The following is a 23,063-nucleotide window of genomic DNA, read 5'->3' on the forward strand; positions in this document are numbered from 1 at the left end:
CAGCTCTTTTGGTTGAAGCTTCAGTTCCCCAAACAAAAGCTAACCACCTGAGACCACAGAGGACAGGATATGAGCTACTTATAGCAACACTGGACCAGTGAACAAGAATAGCAGGAAAGCTGCTTATTTTATTTTTTTTTTTTCTCCAGCAAAGGCCTTTGAACTAAACTATTTATTAAACATTATAATACTCGAAACAAAAATCTTTGAAGGCAGGTTATCCTCCTCTGCACCATGTCCCGTTGTGAATGAATTGCTTCCTTTTCCTTTTCAGATTTTTTTCACTTGTGAAACTGACACTCAAATTGTTCTCTGAAGCTACTTGGGTGAGCCCTCGCCTTGTGGAGAGGAATAATCCATCCGTCAACAAAGGGATCATTAAAAATATTTATAACTCAAACTACTTCAATATCATCGCACTGTAAGCAGCCACCCTCTTCATCAGGCACTGGTATATAAATACAATAAATAAGTTCCTTGTGCAGAGAAAAATTGTATTGATTAATAAGTAATGATGCAGCCAGATCATTTGAAACAGAAGCGGTCTAACTGGAAGACTTAATTTTTCACTTTTTTAATTAAAAATAAGTAAATTCTCCCCACTAACCCTGTTGCTGATGAGTACACATGGGTCTTCTTTGTTCTTTTGATTAAAACATTTGTCTCTCTCCCTGTCTGTTGTTGAAAGAACTAATTTTCCTCTGTAGTATCACCAAGATCATTGGGAGTTTCAAAATGAGACTTACAGAACTGCCTTTTCAAATATACATATTTGAGCATCAGAGACAGAAATGTCACACACTTTGCTGCATTTGCATCTTTGAAAATCTGGCACTGATGTGCAGCGAAAAATGGGATTGCTCTGAAACTCTCACTAAGAACCATCTGAGCCTGAGAAATCCTCTGGCCAGAGCCTGGGCAATAGTCAGAAGTGAACTGAAACTTCCACTGGGGCATCATGCATGCCTGCCTACTAAAGATGTCACTGGCAAGCTGCAGGCAAATTCACATTAAAAAAGGTCTTAATAATTCTCCCCTGAGAGAAATGCTCCAAGTGAGAGTAGAGGAACCTAAGCTGCCAATATCCTGTTTTCTGAAATATGCAAGAATTTGCAGCTTCCACTGATCTGCGTAGAAGTAGTAGTGATGTACCATTTCTGAAAATCTAATAATAGAAATTACTCGGAATTTCTCAGTATTTTCTTAACTAAAGGGCAGACACAGCCTTTATTCATGCAAAATAAGGCACTCTTCACTGAGTAGGCACATTTTCTCCATTTGTCCTGCTTTCAGCTGCAACCTGTCATGAGTACAAGCGATGATCAAACACTAATAATTCTGAATCATCTTCTTCCTCATCTTAGAAACTTTTGTCCATCGGACAATACATTTCTAGAATGCAACATATTTTTGCATTTTACCTTCCACAAACACCTATAAGTGATTTTTAAAACACGTATAAGGAGTTCTGGTTATTTTTTTTTTTAATCAAAGTAAAGCTCTCCTTGCACAAAAAGAGTAGAGCTAGCCTACAATAAATGCTCTCTTGGGTATGGTATTCTAGATGCCTCCTACTTGAAGTTTGCCACAGCTAACCAGCCTTAATTTATATGTGCTACGTATAAATCTAATTCATGTCTATGAATAAGCAAGTGACTCCCTTTGTATTCCCACCAGGCTAAGCTGAAATTTGTAGATTTATTCAGCTTCACAGTACTAACTTTTGAAGAACAAAGAATCCATGCTTTAACCATTTTTCTTGCTATTGTAGGGCATCGAGATGTCTGTAGCCATGTTATTGCCCTACCATAAGGACACGGTGTCAGGAAGCACGATGAAGTATACAGACTCATAAATTCTGTACCAGTGGCAATCGTTGAAGTTCTGGAGAACTTGGAGAAGGATTCTGTCTGGTGGGGAAAAATAGAGTATCAGCTCATAATTTTATGGAGACTTTACAGGCTTTCTATAGAACTGAAGTGCAGAGAGGACTCTGAAAATAAACTGTTATAAATGAAGAAAGATTCCTTGGGCATTCATAATTCTTATGAATCCTTAGTCTCATGCACATTACTGGGAAAAGCAGTCCATAAACTAGAGGGTGTGTCCTATCCTCCTCTGACTAATTGAGCTCACTCAAATAGGCTCCGAGTAGGGAACAAACTATAATGAACACATGGATCATGACAGAAATGTCTATACAGATCTCAGCTCACAAAAGCATGTCACTATTTTAAGTGCTTTCAAGGATAAGGACATACTGAAACATACACTTTAGCACTTTCCCAAGGAGGTGAAATGTGTCAGTAGACTGTAGTTCTACCAGCACTAAAGTATAACTGATAGTCTGGAGTCACACTTCTGAATGGACAACTTCAGTGGTTCCATTCCCAAATCTTTTAAAGCCTAGTAAGTTCTTTGGAGAAATTTGCTGATTTATTTTGAGTGAACTCAGGAACAGCCATAAGATTACTACTTTTCAGTTCCTCTGTCAACTTGCTTCACTTTAAAATTCGGCGACGTCTAAGTCGAAGGGAAAAGGACGTGGTTGAAGGCTCTTCCTTCCCCAAGACTCTCCCATCGGAAGATTTTTCAGCAGTTTGCCTTCACGTCTCCTAGCAAAAATTCATGAGCTCTCCCATAATATGCCCCATTTATTCCAGCTGTTTAAATCTGATCCTGAATTTCAGAGCCAGCTCAAACTCTGGCAATACAGGCACAAAGCGAATAAGGAACTTGCAGAGTAAAATCAATAAATTAATAAAAGATTTCCTTGACTTGTCTAAGATCATTCAGTTAAGTTTCACAACGGATGAACTAAATGTTGCACCAGAATAGCAAATATCAATTTTTTTTAATTTATAATGCTGAATTTATTTTTATAACATTTTTTTGTGTTTCCATTTTGTTATAAAGTAAATAAAACGGTTTTGGCTATTAACTTTAAAAAACACCTTTCCAGTCATGTGTTGAGCTGCCATCAAGAGCTGCACTTTACTTAGCTCATATATTGTATCCCTCATTACTGCCCATTCTGCATATCTTCCACATTACAAATAGCGGTACGTGTCCACATCTGTCAAAACTTTAAATCAAGTTTCACCCATCTTTCCCACTTCTTTGCAACTCTCACAGAACCAGCTGCAAAGCCAATGTGTGTTCAATAACTGTGGTCTGGAACTGCGGTGGGGAGGCAGCAGTCATTCAGGGAAAATAAGAGGGCAAACTGTGGGCGGGGTGAAAGTAATTTGCTATTAACAAAGCAGCTAATTAGAAAGATGTTCCATTCATACTTTTAGCTTTGTTTGTAAGACCAATTAGGGATACTTTCCTAGTAATATAAGCAGAATCTGGGTCTTAATATGCATACACCTTTGCAAAATCCTTGCAAGTTTATGAAAAAGAGCTTTGAAATAAAGGCAAAACCAGCTCATTACATCATTTTCAGACATCATTTATATCACCTACTGCCATCTCCAACATTCATAATAGCATGATTTTATTAATTCTCATAAAGCCTGATTTTGCATTCAGGCAGTCAAGATGATTTTAAGTGCCAATATATCCACCTGAAAGTCAGCAAAATATAAAACAACATCAGTAGAATATTAAAATCTCCCACTGAGATAAATAGAAATATGAAGGTTCAGACAGAGCCAGATAGATTAGTGCATGCTTCCTACTCATTATGTAGCTTTCAGCTAGCACAGTACAGTTTTATAATTTGATGGGAAAAAATTACACTTTTTAGCTATTTTCCAGCCTGACTTTCTAAGGCTGTTCACCCCTTTTAAAATGGCATATTATTATTACCCATAAAATAAAACCATGACTACACAACAAGCTCAGTTCAATTATGTCCATGTTGCTGAGAGATATATTCTTTTCTCAAAACTTATCTTGGAAGAAACACAGAAAACGGGGGTAGGGGGAGAAGGGGAAATTGTTCTTTGACATCTTCCTTACTTCAGAACTTATTTGTAGTTCAGGATGGAGTTAAATGTCATATCAGCAATTAAACTTTGACTCCTACTAGAGCAATATTAATGTAGAGTGAGTCCCAGAGCAGCACTGCCCAGCCCTGCGCTTGGGGTTAGCTCCAGTGCTAAACAGCACGTTGCTGACCGACACAGGAAATCCCTCTCCTGTTCCTTGAGTTGAACTGAAAGGCTGGCATAAAGAAAATGTCCCAAGTACTAACAGCAACAAAACCTGCAGGCTCAGAGCCAGATTTCAAAGGCATTTAGGTGCCTAACTTGCATTAATTTTAGTGGGACTAAGTTTCCTCTGAAAATCTGGCCTTCGGTCTTCACTTTTCTTAAGCCGCTCCAGATCCTGTGGCTCTGTCAGGATGCAGAAGCAATTACATTTCACAGCTTTGAATCCAACAATATATTTTGGAAACCATTCAAAGTACAGTGCTTTTTTAACATGAAGTTTCCTTGTCCAGTAAAATACATTGGAATTTTACATACTTGGTATTTGCAGATCTCACTCCTTTTTATTTAGATCGAAGCCAGAAGCTAGCAGAATGTTGAAAGCACTGACATCCAAATAAACTCTGCTTTCTTCCTTCAGATGGGAGAAGCGTTAAAGGATACCAATGCTTTGACAAATACTCTATAAAGAGTAAAATATAGAATTCCAGCTTTACTAAACACTAATATAATCGCTCACGAACAAAACCACTGTCTAAAGAATGCTAACCCCGAAAGAAATAATGTAGGTGTTACACTGCATGTAAAAATCAGAAATCAGCATTTGAGGTGTCCAAAATGAACTCAGTCAAACAAATACCAGCTTGGCTTGTAAAGGAATCCAATGTAATGAAACACACTGAAAATGAGAAAACCAAATCCTCATTTTGATTCACAAGGCAGATGTGCATACACTTGAGCTAACAAAAGCGATCTGAGAATATTTTAATAAAAATAAACAGAGGTAGCTGTAATATCTAAACACAAGTAGCTGCAATATCTGTTAATGCCAGGCCATTTCATGAGATGATGCTCACACTGCACCGACAGATCAACTCATCACAGCAGGAATTGCAATCCCCCTTCTCACCCACGCCCACATTCGGTTTGTGCCTTGCACTGGTTCCAGCTCCTCAACGTCAAAGTATAGGGATGAAGACTGCAAAAAGGTCTCAGAAAAACCTTTATCTCCCTTCCCCACTGAAGGTGCAGCAGGGAACCAGCAAAGATCTTAGGTGCTGCCTTCCCCCCCTCAACATCATCAGTTGGTCTGATAAAAGATGCTAGTTTTCCCTATGGAATTTGCCTCTCTAGTTTATACTAGTTAGTTGTTTTCATTTCAGCAAGTCTTGCTTTTAATATATATTAATATTATAAAAAGAAAACACACTGAAAATACATATATTAGCTATTCAAACACTCCTTTTTCCCAAAAAGAGAAGGGTCTGTGGGCCAGCACATTATCGTCCTCCGTAGTACAACACACACTGCCTCTCACAGGGAAGAGCAGAAATCTTGTTGCTTTCCAAGAGCACACTACTTTCTCCCCGACTCTACAAGGCAGTATCCTTCTCTTCCCTCAAGTAGTTTCTTCCTCTCCAGTCTCTCAGAGCTCCTTGTAGCTGGCTAGTACACTTCTGAAAATCACTCCTTAAGAGAATAACCCACCTCCCTTAAAGCACCTGCCTGAGTATAATTTCAGGAAATTCATTCCTGACTCAGGCTAATCCTTCCTGGCTAGTCATCTTCCCTTTCCTTCCCAACTCACTATTATCCTCTAATTGTTGATTTGATCCCTTATGTCCCAAGTCATCACAGTTCTTTCCCCATTCCTGTGCAGGACTGGTTCAGCAGGAATCCCTAGGTTAACACCTGGTCAGCCTCATGTCAGTTTATGAGGAAACCTCATTTCAAGTAGAAACTCAGGGCAGTAGTTTTGGCTTAGAGAATACAAGGTTTTACTCTTTTAATAAGGTGTAAAACTAGGAAAATTACTGCTTTTTATGTAACGTAACAGTTATTGAGGTTTTTAGTTCTTTGTTCTGGTTTAACCTTAGACATGAAACCTGTTGGGGAGATAGAACTCAAAAACTGTAAAGTAGCTGCATTTTCTTTCATCTTTCTGGAAAACAAACAAAACTATAAGCTGATGAATGGCCGTTTGAAACAGATGCGAATGCAATACTAAATGAGACAAAAATCACTGATACAGTTGACAAGGCTCTCTCTGATGTAGAGTCATCAGACAATACTGAGACCAGCACAAACCTAAATTGGCTTTGTGTACACAACCAATACATGGTTCACTATTAATTTTAATGTTCTTATCACACCCAGCTGGGTTAATTGAATGTAACAATGATCACATTCCCCTGAACTGTACCAAAAACATAGCTGGCCTTTAAGGCAGGTACTAGCAACATCCCATGGAAACACTCAAGATGCTTTCACAGGTAATTTTACAACTTGTACTTGCAAGGTGAAGTACCTGTTACTGGCAGAATGTAAGGAGAGGCAGTCCAGAACATTAAAATAAAAACAGTTTAAGCCATTGTTTGGCTCGATTCGCAACACATTCCAGGAACCCCATAAACAAAGACAACATGTGCAATGTTAACTTTCTCTTTTATGCTGACAGCTTTTTTTTCTGCCATATAATGACCTTCCTGCACAGTGTGTGTTACCATAAAAAGAAACAGAGCCCAGTAAAATTAGAGGAACTGCTTAATATCAAAACGTTTTATCTGAGGAAGACACCGCCGCCAGTGTAAATATAAAAAGCACAAGAATTGAAAAGTATTTGTTTTGCTGTCTCTTCTTTAAGTTTAGATTGTTCAAACAAACGTAGCTCGAGTTTTCAGTTACTCTGCCCTAGACGGTCCTCTCAAGGGCTGAAATGGTACTCCAGAGAATGTGAACTTGGCTCCAATTTCAGACAATTTTCATCTTCTTCTTTTGACAAAGAGAAAACTATTGGAATGCTTTGTCTGTAGCCAAGAATTTGGATATGAAAGACACACCACAAACAAGTGACCAAAATGGGCCACCACTACAGAGACTGTAGTGCATTTTTTTTTTTTTTTAAAAAAAAAGGCTTCTCTAGCCCAAAGGACACTGTTTTATTTTACAAGCAGAATGTTAATGTGAAATTTTAGTTAGAGATTATCTCTCTCATCTAAGTACAAAAGAAAAGCTACGTGCAATTTTGATAGACAGAGCCTAAGTTTGCTATTTTGTTCGTACAAAGAAAAGTAAAAAGGAACATAAAACAAGAACCTCACAGCTAGTCAGCTTGGTAAAATGCTGCACCAAACTGAATTACTTTTTTACAGGTTTACTGGAACTACTACAGCGAGCCAACAACCTTTATTCATAGCATTCGCCTTTCTACCTGCATTCCCAGAATGAAAACTGAAACTTTACAAATATCATTGCTTTGTACCAAATGCACACAAGCTTCTACCGTGGCAACTATCCCACAAAACTCAGGCAAGGATAATCACAGTTCCCTAGGTTTATTATCTTTTATATCATGCAGGCATTCAAAAGCACTACAGCTGCCTAGCAGCTAAGGCAGATATTATCCTCACCCAAAAGAGTTTGAATTTTAGCCTCGTACATTCGGTAAAAATAAATTGCTGAAAATCAGAGAATACATCAGGCAAAAGCTGACATGCCGGTTCCAGCACGGAGCTTCTTCCTCTGCAAAGTATATACAGCATATACGAGAACGGAGCAATAAGTTGGCCATGCCAGGGAGACTTCAGTCAACATGCCAGTAAAGTCTCCCCAAGCCAGCCAGAAACCCAAGGGAAGGAAATGAGAGTGATTATATACAGCTGAGCAAGCACAGTACAGAGAGTCCTAAATCAGTGATATGGTGTTCGCTGCTGGTGTTCTGTGGTAAAAATGTTTACCATCTGTGTAACTCTCTCTTTGTTATGGACACTAATGGAGCCTTCAAACATAAAAGCATGGGGGTGGGGAACAAAAACACGATTAAGCCTAAGTACTTGAAAATCACTTTTAGCTGTATATTACGTAAGGAAATCCTGACGCTAAATGAAAAATGGAGCAAAACCAAAACAGAGCAGTTTCAGGTTAAGCTCAGAAGGGCTACATAGAGCTGGGTTACTCTGCCCTGGAGGTCCTAGACAGATCCTTTAGGTACTGAGAAGCAGCTCTAGTTTGGACATGAGAGCAATGTATGCTCCAATAGCTGCATAGCTTTTCAGCCTCATCGTCACACTGAGCATGCCTGTGGCAGTCAGCTTCCTAGGAAGCAGCTGTGTTTGTATAAAGCTTTTCTGCAGGGGAACTTCTCTGCTGCTCATCTCCCACTGCAGAGCAGCCGTGATGGCCCGGGGTGTAAGACAGTCTGTAATGAAATCGAAAACTAATACATGCCATTCAGTTTGCAGCCTGTGCATAAAACCAAGCATCTGATTTGCTCATGCTAGACATCTCACATCATCATATATGAAAGCAGTAGGAAATCACAAACCCCAGCCTGACTTCCATCTCAAGATATTTTTTACTCTGCTTATCAAAATCTACGTAACAGAAAGGAGTTCCAGTGACCTGATACCTCCACTACACCTCAAGTAATTGCCTCACCATTGTCTTCTGATACCGCTTTCCTCCCTTGTGGCTCAGAATGACGCTGCAGGCCACCCACAGTAACAGGAGTCCACCCTGCTTCCTTGAAGCCTGAGGAAGAGAGCTTGGCTCAGACTCCTCTGCTTCCATACAACACAACTATCTATTGGGGCACCTACTCTCCAATTCCCAGTACATCCAAATTCTTTGGCAGCCAGTGCCCAGTTTCAACAGTTGTCTGTAATTTGAGGCTAGCATATGCACACACAACAGCCCCAAAACAAGGCAAGATCATCTGTCAGGAAGAATAACACTTTTTCAGATGAGATATTCCAGGTAAGTTGTTACATCTCTCATGATACCGGTGCTGGTATGAATGTTACTCTAGCAGAGCAGGAGTAGACATCATGAACCACAAATCAAGCCAGAAAGAAGAGATGAAATAGTAGTTTGCTTTATCTACAGCAGGAGGGGCCTCTCAGCAGTCTCTCAACAATGAAAGTAATTTTGGAATCTATTTGTGCCACCTGTAACAGGACCAAAACTGAAATACCACATGGGTTTGAAAAAAGCTTTCAGAGATGGCACAAAGTTGGAGGAGCTTTCCAACTTGAAAACAATATAACTGAATCAGTCTCTAGCCTAAAATTCACCACTGCTAATGCATGGCCTAGGCAGATGAACCACTGAAGGTGGATCAGCCAGTGATATGCTTCTGACAACTCCTTCCTGAATTCCATGGAACTCATTGACTTTTGGTTCCTTATTCTGCTCAGCAGGTGCGCTACAATTAGAGTTGAAAGTGAAAAGGGTAAAAGGTTCTGCTTACCACAAGTAGAGCTGCTTCTAGAGTGCAGCAAATAACAATGTAGGAAAATCTGCATCGAAATGAGACAGCAATCATAATCCCAACAATGAAGGAAAACTACGTAACTAAAAGAGCAAAGAACAACCCACTCACCCTTCAGAGCATGGAGGGAAATAAATCAGACAGCATTGATACTACTTTCCTAATTCTTACCTTCTCAGTGAACCCTCATGTTACTGAGGTATGTACCCAAGATTCTTTAAGTCACTGACTTTTTCTCTCTCTAATAATTTACCTGCCATCCAAGAGAAAAGTGGTGAACTTACACACATCTACAAAAAACAAGCCTTTACTTTTCAGCATTTAACCATGACATGCTTATGAAAGTGTTTACTGTGCAGGGGCTGGGAGGGGAAGCCCTCTGTTTTGCATACAAATTCCCTTTGCTTAACACTTTGGCTCTGATACTGTTTCCTGCACACCTTACAGATGTTTCTATTAAAATCTATTCTTTTAGGGCACTAATAGTAGACTGTTTGAGAACTCAAATCATCTCTGATGATAATCTCTTCTTAACCTTCTCTACAGCTTCCATCATTGCCTTCCCGCTGGATTTTAATAGGTTAAGAGACATCAACCTGTCAGAGCTCTCTTGATCTTCAAAACTCTACACCACCACCAGTGCATTCTGCTCCATGACTTATTCCACCATAAGTGTCTATCTTTATTCAGATTAGAAACTGAACTTCTGACCTCTCCTCAATGAGATATTTCTCACTGCAGTCATACAAGCTCCTGTAGAGAATGGTTATTCCCTTTTATCCTCAGCATTACCGCAGACCTGGGATTGCCTGTCCTGATTTTCTCCATCTATATTACTTCTGTGTCACTGCCCTGTAAAGCCTTCAGGGACACCCAAAAATTTGCAAAATCACTGAACAGATTGTCAAGATGTGGAGTTGTGTGTGTCAGATATATTCAAAAGCCAGCTGGACACAGCCCTGATCAGCTTGCTTTAGTTTACCCTGCTTTGGACGGGTCAGGGATGTGTGGTCCCTTCCAACCTCAAATATTCTATGACTACAAGAGTCTTCTCTGGCCTCTCAAAGAGCACAAATGTGTTTATACAGTTACTTCACATCTAACATTGCATTTCTCTTTGGCTATTTAAGGCAAATTAGGAAACAGGAACATTCTGGGTTTTCATTTTGCCAGCAGAGTGGTAGGAAACGTTTTAGCAGTGTAGAAACACAGTGTCTCTACTGCATCCTGAGATGCTTCCCAACTTCTTAAAGTCTTCTTCTTTTTTCAGGAGATATTAGCACAGTTTGTGCCTCATAAAAAAACACCACTTGATGCAATAAAGCAGGATATTTCCATCATCACATACTCCTTTTCTTAGCCGGTGTGTCAAAAATGAACTGTGGGACAAATGCCTTTCAAAATGTAGCTGTGATCTTCTTGATGCAGTGTCCAGATCTGGCCTTGGTGCAGTGACCACACATTGGGTTGTTCTGCTGGCTGAGTATTTGCTAAATGCTAACAGTGGGTTTGGCACTTATAAGGCTAAGGGAGGACTTCCCTGTGGCTCTTTTATAACTAAAAGATAAACCTAGGAAGAAAAAAACAAAATAACACAGAACCCTCACAAAAAAACAAAGAACGCCCAAAGACTTGTAACAGAACACTAATATAAGTATATCAAATTCAAACATCTTTGTTTTTCCTCATATGAAGACTGATATCAAAGACACCAGTGAGAGCTGGTTCTGAGGGCATGTGAGGAGAAATCACTCTGAAGAAGAGAAGAGAAGAGAAGAGAAGAGAAGAGAAGAGAAGAGAAGAGAAGAGAAGAGAAGAGAAGAGAAGAGAAGAGAAGAGAAGAGAAGAGAAGAGAAGAGAAGAGAAGAGAAGAGAAGAGAAGAGAAGGAGGTAGCAGTGGAAACACAGGACATCACTATAGCTTACCTACCCAGAGGGCTTGTCGGCCTCAATGGAATATTCCCACATCCCGCTCAGCGCTGCTGTGTCACATACACCAATGATCTCTGGCACAGGGGCAGTTTGTTTTCCCTGTCCTTACAATTGTGCGAGCCTTTCCTTTTCATCCGCACTGCCCTGACCTCCCTTTTTTCCCCTCCCCCGGCAATCAAACAATTATCATCAGATGCAGGAAGAACCTTGTTGTGGTTCTGCTGCTCATAACACAATTTGCTATGTGAATACTTCCTGTGCACCCTGCCAACGTGGCATCTCTCCAAGACATAAGACTGGTGTGTGGGAGATGGTCACACAAGCATGAGACTTCCTACTACAACTGCTCTGCCCTTCACCTTCCTTCGCCTTACTGTGGGCAAGGGCTATAAATATCAACTGGCATGAATGAAATTAAGATAGAAGATGCCTGTTTGTACCAAGATGCATCTTTGCAGCAGCGTGGATCGCTGTCCTCCAGATAAGCAAGGATGCACAAGATCTTCGTTAAAACTTCACTAACGTGATTTTCAATGTACTTTACACAGAAAAGAATTTATGTGAAGCTTTAGTTTCATAAAAAGTGAAATAAATCGTCTGTTCCTGCTCGGTAAAGTCAGTTGCCCTCTTATTTGCAGAGAGCCTTAAATGAAGACCAGGAAGACTCTGCAAAGCTTTGAAATATCGACTGAAGGCTAATAGTAGTTTTTACAGGCAATGAATAAAGTGGACCCAGGTACTGAGAGATACACAACAGGGATAAAGAAAAGAATTTCTTCTTACATCAGTCCCTGTCTGTAATACTTATATGTTAACTCCAGTAGCTGTATGACTTCCTGATGCATAGCAATTCTTCTCTAGTTTATTCTTACCCTCATACTTCTCCTAAATAATACTTGTGGAACAACATGAGAGTTAATGTCAGATTAATAGTAATACCTCTCTTCTCGACCCATGTATCTCTCTAGCCATAAAAACAAGTATGCCTGAAAAAAACTTGACACAGAAAACACAAGAGAAGCAATCTGAGAAAAGACTTGAGAAGATAAATCTGGCAGAAAAAAAATATAAAAGCTGACTAGAAAGAACAAATGTAATATCAGGAAGAAGATTTGACATAGCATAAGACAAATAATATAAAGCTTTGGTGATGAAGACAGGAGGACTGAACTTCATGTATAAGGCAATAAATCCCATCAAAAGACACAAGACAGAAGCAGACCATTTTAAAGACAGCATGGTTGAACACACATTCTGGAGTCCTTGAAAGACATCTGGATAGAGGAACTGAAACCAATTTTAGTTAAAGAGACAAATGCACAGGCAAAGGTTTCAGCTGTGGGAACAAAAAAGTATGGAACACGAGTAAAAGCCAACTGAGCACATGATGACAGCATTTAGAGCCCCACACTGGCTTCCTACCTGCTTCAAAGCACCGTGCAGTGTGTGTTAAGTTTGACCTCTGACATGGTCTGAGAGTTGGCCTTTCCCTCAGTGATGGTGCTAGCAGCAGAGATTTTAGCTCAGACAGCCAAAAGGCAATGAAACCAAAAAGTCAAAAAATTAGAGCTATTTCATCAGTTTGTGAATTTAACTACACATCCTTCTGTTTACTCTTCTTTTATCAAGTGTTATGTGCTTTAACAATAAGAAAGCAAAATTCACTGAAGTCATTTACAGGAATCTATTTATTTGAGCTTAGGATACAATCCACAGTCATAATGAGCAGTGTGTTGCAATATTTTCACTATTTAGGACAGGAAGTGAAAAATACCAAACACATCTAAAATTGCATTAGGGATTTGTGCAGACAGAAGGTAATTACACAAAGTGGACTTTGGCCAAGACTTCAGAATATGAAGCGATCTCAGAACCTTGTGGAAATTACCATGGGATCTTTAATGATACGTAGCGCAAATCTTTGTTTAAACTGTCCTAAAAAAGATGCCTCCTCTAACTGCACATTGTCCCTTTGCTATATGGACTCACAGCATCATCGTACTCCAAAATTAGACGGCATGTCCAAGACTATGACACACAAGTGAAAAAACAAAACCAAACAAACAAAAACAAACACAAAGCACAATCATTTTAAAAATCAATCAGGAGCAGATATCTCAAGTGTTTCACAGGCACAGAATGATTTGCTTTCCTCTCTGTCTGATTTATTTCAGATTAGTAAGAGATCCCATATTTTAGGTCAGTGCTATGACAATTGAATTATGCCAACATAACCTTCATTTTCTTAATTAGCATTTAACAAGAAGTTTGTCATCCTCTAGAAATATTTCCTTCCATAAGGGAGGATAACCTTGAACAGAAACAAAACTAAGCTGAGGAGAGGAGAAAAACAAAACTGAAGCTCCCAATACATTTACAGGCCTTTAAAATACATTTGTTTACATACCCTAAAAATTTAAACAAAATAGATCTAAGTAAAAAATTACTACTTCTCCCAGAAGCAAGCACAGCACTGTATCTGTATTCATAACTACTCCAGGAAAAACCAACCACAAAGAAAGTCCCTCTTTTGCACATGCTTCCTACCATGGACCACGTGCTCATGAAACTCATTGTTTATCTAGTCTGGAAACAAAAATGCCATGAAAAAGCAATCACAAGGCAGATGGCCAGTTTCACTAATCTGACCCTATTTCTTCCAAGTAAATCTAGTCAATTGTTACAATAGTGATGCCCCAAATAATCCACCATTCCTATAATACTTAGATTTGCATATTTAGGTTAGAAATGTCCAGCATAGCTGGATTAAGATTTTTCTTCTCAGTAAAACAATGCTTTGTCATAAATTCTGCTCAAGAGACCATGCTGATTCTTAAACCAGATGCATCCACACACTGAAAACCTGAGTGGAAGCAAACTCACAAAACATTCTTACCAATGCTCCCTTCTATAGCCAAAATGTGTTTGGAAGTTCCCTTTTGCTTTACTTAAACCCAACCGTAAAGAGTGACAAATGCAAAGAATCTCTCTGTAGCCGCCCCCATGATAACAGATGACAAGATGCAGCACAAGCTTCATCTCTTGCTAATTAAACGAATCAATTAAGAGACTATTGTTGCAACTGTGTAACTGCTGTTCTACAGTGGCAATAACAACCCCACGGGGAGGTCTTTTACTACATTAAAATGCTGTCCTCCACAACTCCATTTGATATTATTAGAAACAGTTATTTGCGTCTTGCTGTCATATTAGTAGCAAAGGCAAATTATGGAAATATGCAGACCAGAATGGTCCCAGTATGAGATCAGGTTTGGGTTTCAGCCTCCAAGGGAACAATTGCTGAAATTCCAAAGTTCCCTAAAGTTCTTTAATGGAACTGATAAATCTATCAGCACAGCATCCATTTAGATTCTAGGTAAGGGTCACATATTTGCATACTTTCCTGCTAAGCTGATACAATTCAACTAGATAAATTATCATATTAAGTTTACCCTCCTGAGTTAAACTGATGGAGTTCAAAATTGTTTTCGATGGTTGTCATTAATCGCTGTTACATCCTAAATGCTCACTTTGAAATCTAATTGTGCTGGTGTACCAAGGGTCATATTAATAGCATTTTTAATGTTAAATCTTTGTAAAACATGTTTATTTTACTGATATTATCACTGAAGCCTAGAAGACTAATGAGGAACAAAGTATATTTATTATCAATAAAAACTTCATTTAAAATTTACATTCAGAGACTTCAATTAGCTTTACTAACTTCATCACGCCTTTTTTTCATTAAGATCCCTGGTTAAGCTTCAAAGCCATATACATTAATACCTCCTAAACAGTTCTTGGGTATATGCCAAAGTTGCAGCCATCAAAAAACTGTTTAAAAACATGGGCTACACATATGTTTATTACTTGGCAGTAGACATCATCTTCAGAAGAAAACACCAGATCTTCACTATGAGGTAAGTCTTAATACAGCTAAAAAAAAACAAACCAGCAAACAAAGCAACTAATAATTATTCTAACACTAGTAAATCTTAGTCTACCCGAGGAAATCACTTGTGTTACCCTTGGGTAACCTGTCCACTTGTGGTCCAAAAAGTAACAGGCAAACCAACCAAGTTCAGCCCTCATCCTTAAAACATTACTGAATTAAAAAAGAAACTTGTCAATTGAAGCGTGGAAAATCAGAAATCCTTATTTTTACATTTGGTTATTTGCAAGGGATAATGGGCATAATTTCATATATGCAAAGCCTACTACACTACAGATAGCACACATATTACAGAATCCACCAACATTAAGGATGTTCATGGGAATTCTGACTTACATATGATGTTATCACAAATTTTTTCTCTGAAAATTAAAACTTCAATTGAAAACAGAAGGCCAAGATTAAAAATGAACAAATAAAAACCAAAACACTGTATAATAATAGCCCATTTTCAGCTTGGTTTTGCAAAAAAAAAAAAGGCTTGCAATCCAGATTTCTGCCTCTGAGTCCCCTCCCCAACTCATTCCGTCCAATTATCCCATTTGCACCCACACACACTATTTTAACCAATCAATTTCAACTGAATTTGAAGAAAAGGTAGGTAAGTCCAAGTACCTAAGTACTGTAGGAACCACAACTATGTTTCCACAAATCTTCTGTAGAGCACTGGCTGTGTTAAGGAAATAAGAGACCTTCGTGCATGGGAAATTTGGCAGCAGCCAGTCGGCCAGTCAGCATGTTCACACTGGCCATCCAAAAAGCACATCTTCACCTTCACCTTGACACCACCATCTCTTGCTCAAGGAAGTCTCTGGCAAAGACTACAAGAAGTTCTTCTGTGGGAACCTGTGGCACTTCTGGTTTCTTTTAGTTCATGGAAGCAAAATTCAAAAGGAACTCCAAGTGTTTTCTTATTTCTTTTTCCAAAGGAAACCTGAGTATTCCAATACAATCAGTGATTTTAGGACATGGCTTTTGGTAACATGGGTATTTCTAAATCACTGTGTGCTTTTGAATGTGCCCCCAGTGGAGAGCTTTAATACATTCAATACACCTTCTGCTTTAAAACGCAGAGACATCTAATAGAACTGAAATCAGAACAGCATATGCAGCTATATGGTTGCACCCAATCACTCACATCATTCTCACTGACCAAACCTAATAATGGGCAGAAGTATTACTACTTTCACAAGTGAAACCCTTCTTGCCTGAATTACTCACTTTCTGCAGAACACTGCAGCAGCCTATAGCCAGCCTCAGGGTTCGCACCACCCATATTCAAAAGGGACTTGTGAAAGTTAATACTTCCAGAAGCAACTACTTTTTTTTTTTTTCACTAGTAACACCTATTACACTACTGAAATGCCACTGATTAGTAGCTCTACTACTAGAAGCACTTGGTTCACAATGCCTCTGAAGCTGCGTGGAAAGAAAAAAAATCTATACAACAGTAGAATTCCCTTTAGATCAGCAGGGACCCTAATCTTAAGGCTTGTGAAAAGGAAAAGTAGGGAAAAAAATAGGCATTTAAAAAAAAAAAGACATTAGCTTGCAAATTAAACACCTACTGGACTATATTTTCTTGTGGTTAATACTCTACATATTCCAACAGAAAAAGCCTTTGTAACCTCTTAAGGGTTTCAAGTAGTGTTTGAAAGTCTGCATAAATCTTCAGTATCAGTTGCAGAAGTGTCATGTATAGAAAGAGGAGCAGAAAGAAAGAAAACCTGTTAAGAACTGCAATGATTTGTAAGGGTGTAGGAAGTAGGTTGTTAAACATTTGTCACTGTGAGCCTAATCAAAATACAGTCAAAGCTGCCATCTTTATTGCTATTTAATTGGTTTCTATAAGAATGGCAGAGAGAAAGAAAAAAAGGAAGAAGCTGATGAGATCACATACAGACTGAAAAGTTCCAGGACAATCTGTAAGCCTCAGCAATCAGACAGAAAGCTGGAAGTCTGCTGTTGAAGTAAAAGCAGATGAGTCACGGCAGGAGGGAGTGGGAAGTGAAATCAGCAGTGAGAAGTAAAGTTAGTATACTGACGTGTAGCTCCTAGGACTACCTTAGATACATAAATGATGAATACAACATAAGCCAGGACACAAAGGCAAAGATTTTGAGGAATGCATCTACATAAAGATCTCGATTTCCGACCAATTTCATAAACAACATACAAGGTCCAACACAAAAAAAACGAGACTCTGCCTGTAACTCTTTTTATTTAGCAAACTAAGAAAATTAACTACGATCACCTTAAAAATATTTCCCTTCTGACACACAGCTGAATAACTAATAACCCTGATTGTGTATGAAAAACCCTTTTGCCAATCTACCTGGAAGTAGCTAAATAATAAGGAACGAGAAACTAAGTCATCACAACTGTACTAGAACACATGCCAATTATGCTAAAGAGCATGGCCAAGGCTTGATAGAGACTAGTTTTCCTAAATTCCGTGTTCTCAACTGGGAGTTTGCAGATCTGGTTGTGGCAGTGGATCTCTGGACTATTTCAAGTGGGTCTGCAAAAAAGCTGGAGAACAGAAAGTGTAGCATTAACAGGCTCGTAGTAATCATAAGAGAGCTTAAGCTTCCACAGTAGAACTTCAAATGTTTTGTACATCAAAGGTGGAAAAAAGCACTCCAACAGTGATGAGACCAAAGCAATAGAAGAATCTCCAGTGAGAAGTATGAACCAAGATAACAGTGGTAGGAAACTCCTCTACAGATGGCTTGATTCTTAGGCCAGAGCAATTCCACTCTGTTCCACATGGGTTCCTATATTGTGTTCACCACTGAAGGAATGCTATAAAGCAAAAAAAAAACAGAGAGAGTTGGGGTTGTTCAGCCTGGAGAAGAGAAGGCTCTGAGGAGCTCTTATAGCGACCTTCCAGTACCTGAAAGGGGTTACAAGAAAGCTGAGGAGGGACTGTTCACAAAGGTTTGTAGTGACAGGACAAGGGGGAATGGGTATAAACTGGAGAGGGGCAGATTTAGCCTAGATATAAGGAAATATTTCTTCACCATGAGAGTGGTGAGGCACTGGCACAGGTTGCCCAGGGAAGTTGTGGCTTCTCCATCCCTGGAGGTGTTCAAGGCCAGGTTGGATGGGGCCTTGGGCATCCTGATTTAGTGGGATGTCCCTGCCCATGGCCAGGGGGGTTGGAATTGGATGATCTTTAAGGTCCCTTCCAACGCAAACCATTCTATGATTCTATAATATACTGATCAACGTGACTAACATCTGCCACATACGTGTCCTTTCAGCCTTCCCCAGGGGAAAGAAGCAACTGTTTTCCTCTATATTGCTGCTCCGAAGTTGGAGAATGTAAGATCAAAAAAAAATGGCACAAATGACTAATAGAGGACAGTGAAATTTCCCACTAGGGCCAGGGACTTTTCAATGTCTGGACTGTCACTTCCAAGGAAAGTGCTCCACTGGGTCAGCAGACCATCACTGTTAAGCACGGCCTGTAGCCCAAAGCTGACAATGACATAACAGATGCGATGGAGCCAGGCCACTCACTAACCAAGCATACAGACAGTATTTCTTTATTTGAAATTATACACAGAGGCCATTATGTACAGTCTAGAATAAGTTTAATGCTTCTATAATAATCTGCAGTTCCCTGTATACTTGAAGTTTTTTTGGTGTTAAAGGCTGCCTGCACAGATGTATTTCATTGCTGAAGTCCAGCTGACAGAGGTATGAATAACCAGCAAATGACTGAGACCATCACGGGGTCATCAAAAAACATTCCTCTCACCTAAGAGAAGAGAAGGTGGAATGAAGAGACAAGAGAAATTGCAGAAACTGGAGGCTAACTAGAAAGTGAGGAATGAAGGGTGTGGACTTTGGTCCAGTGAAAAGACTACTCAAATATACAGGCTTTTGAACTGCAGAGGCTGAAGCAGAAGCTCTGTGTATACATCTTAATACTTTTCTATAGTTCTTTGTGTTTCTTACAAACCTGCCTACAGGCAGGAGACAACCTGTAATGGACTGCCCCCTTGTTTCATGGTACTCTTGCTTTTGGGCCCTATTTTGGACATTAATCTGAAGCACAGATGATCTAGTTTCCTTTTTCTTTGTACAATATACTGCGCGATAAGATTCCTTGGTGTTACAGTTATGCTATTTATAAATACACTATCTGATTAGTTATAGTTTAAAGTGACAGAATAGCAGGACTCCATGAGCACATGACATCTAGTCGTGTCCACAAGAGAGGATCAATGAATAAAAACTCATATATAAGTCTCAATTACAGCAATACACCACAATCTGTTCTGAAATAATTTAATTAGGACTCAAAATGTTATCATCCCAAACAAATTAAACCAAATCAGTGTAGTTTCCCATTTACCAATCACTTCTTTCCACTAAAAGTACATAGAAATTGCTTGCTCCTTGGGCAAACATCCTTGTATGTTCTTCAACAGTGCAAGTCCTATGTCAGATCTGAGACTCATTACTCCTACTGAAAAACAATTCAGCAAAAATAAGATATCTAATGCCATTATAATTTGAAAAAAAAATGCTCAAGGAGCAAAGAATTTCTAGTCATGATCAGAAACAAATATGTTATTACAAATCCAGACTCCCAGATGATGCTACCAGAGTGCACTCAAAGTTATGATTTCACTGGGGAAAGCAACGTGTCTTTTTCCCGTTCTCTGCTAAAACAACAGAAATACGCTACTGAACACTAGCAGAAACACTCGTCCTACTGTCTGCATGTTTACCATATGTTATGCAGCAGAATTCATATTAAGCTGTGATCTTTCTGCTGCGAAGTAGTTTTCTCCGTCCTTCACCTAGCTAACTGGGACAGCAAGGATGTTTCTAATAGAGAAGCATATCTTTGACTTCTCCTCTGAGTGTCAGCTGGCTTCCTGAAGCAAGGACTTGCGTTTTATCAAAAACCAGTAGCAAAATTGTTTCTACTGCCCAATGTCAAAAAATCAAGTGAAGCCATTTATCGCAGCTGATGCCCTCCTGACAAGCCAGGGAGCTGTGCTCCTTATCAGCTGGTTCTAAAAATACGTTCTGATGGACAGGTCAGCGGTGTGTACACTCAGTAGCATCATGCTGCCTGCCACCACTGAAGCATCATCAACATTTGCCCCTGTCAAAAGTAACACAGAACGCTCAAAGCTATCTGTAATGTTTTCTACCATGAAAAAAAGCGCAGAGCAACTATTTCATAAGCTGTTTCCTACACTAATAACAATAAGAAATACATAATGATGAGCTCATAATGTATTTCTAGGACCTTTATTAACATGATATTCTTTTCTTTCTTTGAACATTTACACTTGTGTATGTGTACATTTAAACACGCAGATACACGCATACAGACTGTGTATCTATATATTTGTAGGTGATACCATTGTAAGGAAAACCTATCCCTCCCCCCCATTGCCTAGGCGGAGTGTGTTAAGTTGAAATCAAAGAGGACAAAGAGATTAGAGGAGCAAAAGACAAATTAAATAAAGACAAGGACTTAGGGGAACAGAGAAGGACAGTAGGTTAGAGGTACTGATAGGAACACAGGTGCAGATTCTGACTAGGATTCTCTGGGAAAATTGCTATCAGAGCAAACCCTGGGAAGCAGACTTCATTACTGCTTCTCCACCCCGTTCACTGAAGTTGTCTCTCTGGATTTGATCAGCGAGACATGTGCATAATTTCTATTAAATAAAAAATGCCGGTTAGTGTACAAGCTTTCCTTTTTAGTCCTCTTGAGAATTTTAGTTGTAATCACATACTTGATTTCCCAAAATATGTAGGATCCAAGAAATACACATAAGCTAATCAGTAAGATATGATACATATTACAAGCCATTAGCTGTTTCATCATCAATTTTTAAAGGCTGAAAAACACATCAGTACTATACCCTCTTTTGTATATATATATATATGCTGCACAAGGCCCAGCATAAGAGTTCTAGTCTGTAAATGAAACTCTGAAGCACTTCTAACTTACGAATACAAAATGTTTTCATGTCTAACTTCACAGCAAATTCAATTTTCAATGTCGCTAAATACATAAATCAGAACTTTCTCTGCTACAGCACCCACTTACATCAATTAAAATCTTTTCAATATTATGATATCCAGCTGCATTTGTGTTTTTAGCTTATCTCCTGGAGTATTATTTTCTTCTCACACCAAGGCTATCAGGTCAGCCAGCTAGCAGCACTCACATACGTAGGACGTGACTCCAGAGCTGAATGTATTTGACTCATTACAAATACAACAGTGCAGAAAAACGTTTATTCTGTGTCTTATTTGCAACTGCAGCTCTGCTTGATATTGAATAGACAAATAAATGTAGATGCATACATAGAAATATACCCATAGGAGCAAAAAATACTATGGGCACTTCTCATCTGAAAAACAACATGCAACAGGTATTCTTGTTAAGTTTACTCTTACCGTATATACCTCTCAAAAAATAGCTTCACATGACTTGCTAAAGAACTAATCAGAAGTAAGCAGAACGAAAGCATATGCAATCTTACTCTACTTTAGTCTAAAACATACAGTGCACAAAGATGTCAGGACTAAATTGCAAAGGGAACACTTCATTCCTAGGCTTTTCACTGTTAATGTCACAACAGGTAAACCTGCTAGCAGCAATCGCGATGACTTACTTGAAAGAATACTTCAAATTTATTTCATTTTCAGTACTACTTTTAGGTGCATAAGGACCTTGGAAAAATTCAATCACTGCATTTTAATCACGTGAATCATGGAATTTGATGCTGCTTCAATCACATATGTGCTTATAAGCATCCGTCACCTAACACAGTCTTAGTTTCTACATTATTGCTCAAGCTAATAGCAAATAAAAATTCTACTTTATGGAGTATATTCTGTCCAATGGCGTAATATCTGATTAGGATTTTAAAAATGCTTCTCTCCCACAAAGTCTGGGAGAACCACAGAACAATTTGTATCACTACACAGTCTTCTTATAAGAAAGTTACTGACCCACCTCTGGCATGTAAGGATACGTGGTATGGTGAAGCAACAGAGATCAGAAAGTTAAGGTGGTGGAGAAGAGAGGGTTTGATCCCGATATGGATCAAACCTGAGTGTGTTGCAGTAAAATTACAAATCCACAACCAGTTACTCTTAAATCCCTTATAAAGGAAACAGATGCAGACTTGAATCAATTGAAATGTGGAATGCAGATACTATGCATCGTGCCTGGTAAATTAACTTCAGAAATGTGCCTGAATTCAGCTGTTAAGCTCAGAATATGTACACATAATACTGATCATAAATGTGCTGCCAGAGTCATTTACCTATTTTCTGTTTAGATTATAGTCTTCCACCAACATAATTCTAGACAATAGTTATACATACTTACCACTGTTCCTAGAAACTGAATGCTTGTATCTCCAGAGGCATTCCGAGAAAGCCGCTGGAAAAAAAAAAAAAAAGACGTAAAACTTGATTAGAAGCCTCTCCGGAATTTGAAATTACTCCATTTTCTTTCTGTCACATCACTGTAAAGTAATGAAAATTAATCATGTACACAAAACTATACATAAAACAGATAAAGTATAACCATTTCTTTCAAGAATTTCAGTACTAGAAATCTAATCATATTTCATCTCAGAATTTGGTTTTGTTTCAGTCAACTCAATAGAATTTATTTCTGAAGAACAATGAAAACAAATATGGCCAAATATAATACAGAACAACCTTGGGCTTGCAGAAAGACGAATGTCATGAATAA

At 38.9% G+C, this 23,063-nt stretch overlaps 1 protein-coding gene across 1 annotated transcript in view; it reads right to left on the reverse strand.

Moving 5' to 3' along the window:
• Positions 1-23,063, reverse strand: part of PCCA (propionyl-CoA carboxylase subunit alpha) — a 289,809-nt gene that overhangs the window by 37,941 nt on the left and 228,805 nt on the right. Inside the window, exon 21 of the mRNA XM_054064867.1 lies at positions 22,692-22,745. Coding sequence (XP_053920842.1) covers positions 22,692-22,745 — 54 coding nt within the window. The remainder of the gene's footprint in view (positions 1-22,691; positions 22,746-23,063) is intronic.

This window comes from Cuculus canorus, chromosome 1 (genome assembly GCF_017976375.1).
Source record: "Cuculus canorus isolate bCucCan1 chromosome 1, bCucCan1.pri, whole genome shotgun sequence".
Classification (NCBI taxonomy): domain Eukaryota; kingdom Metazoa; phylum Chordata; class Aves; order Cuculiformes; family Cuculidae; genus Cuculus; species Cuculus canorus.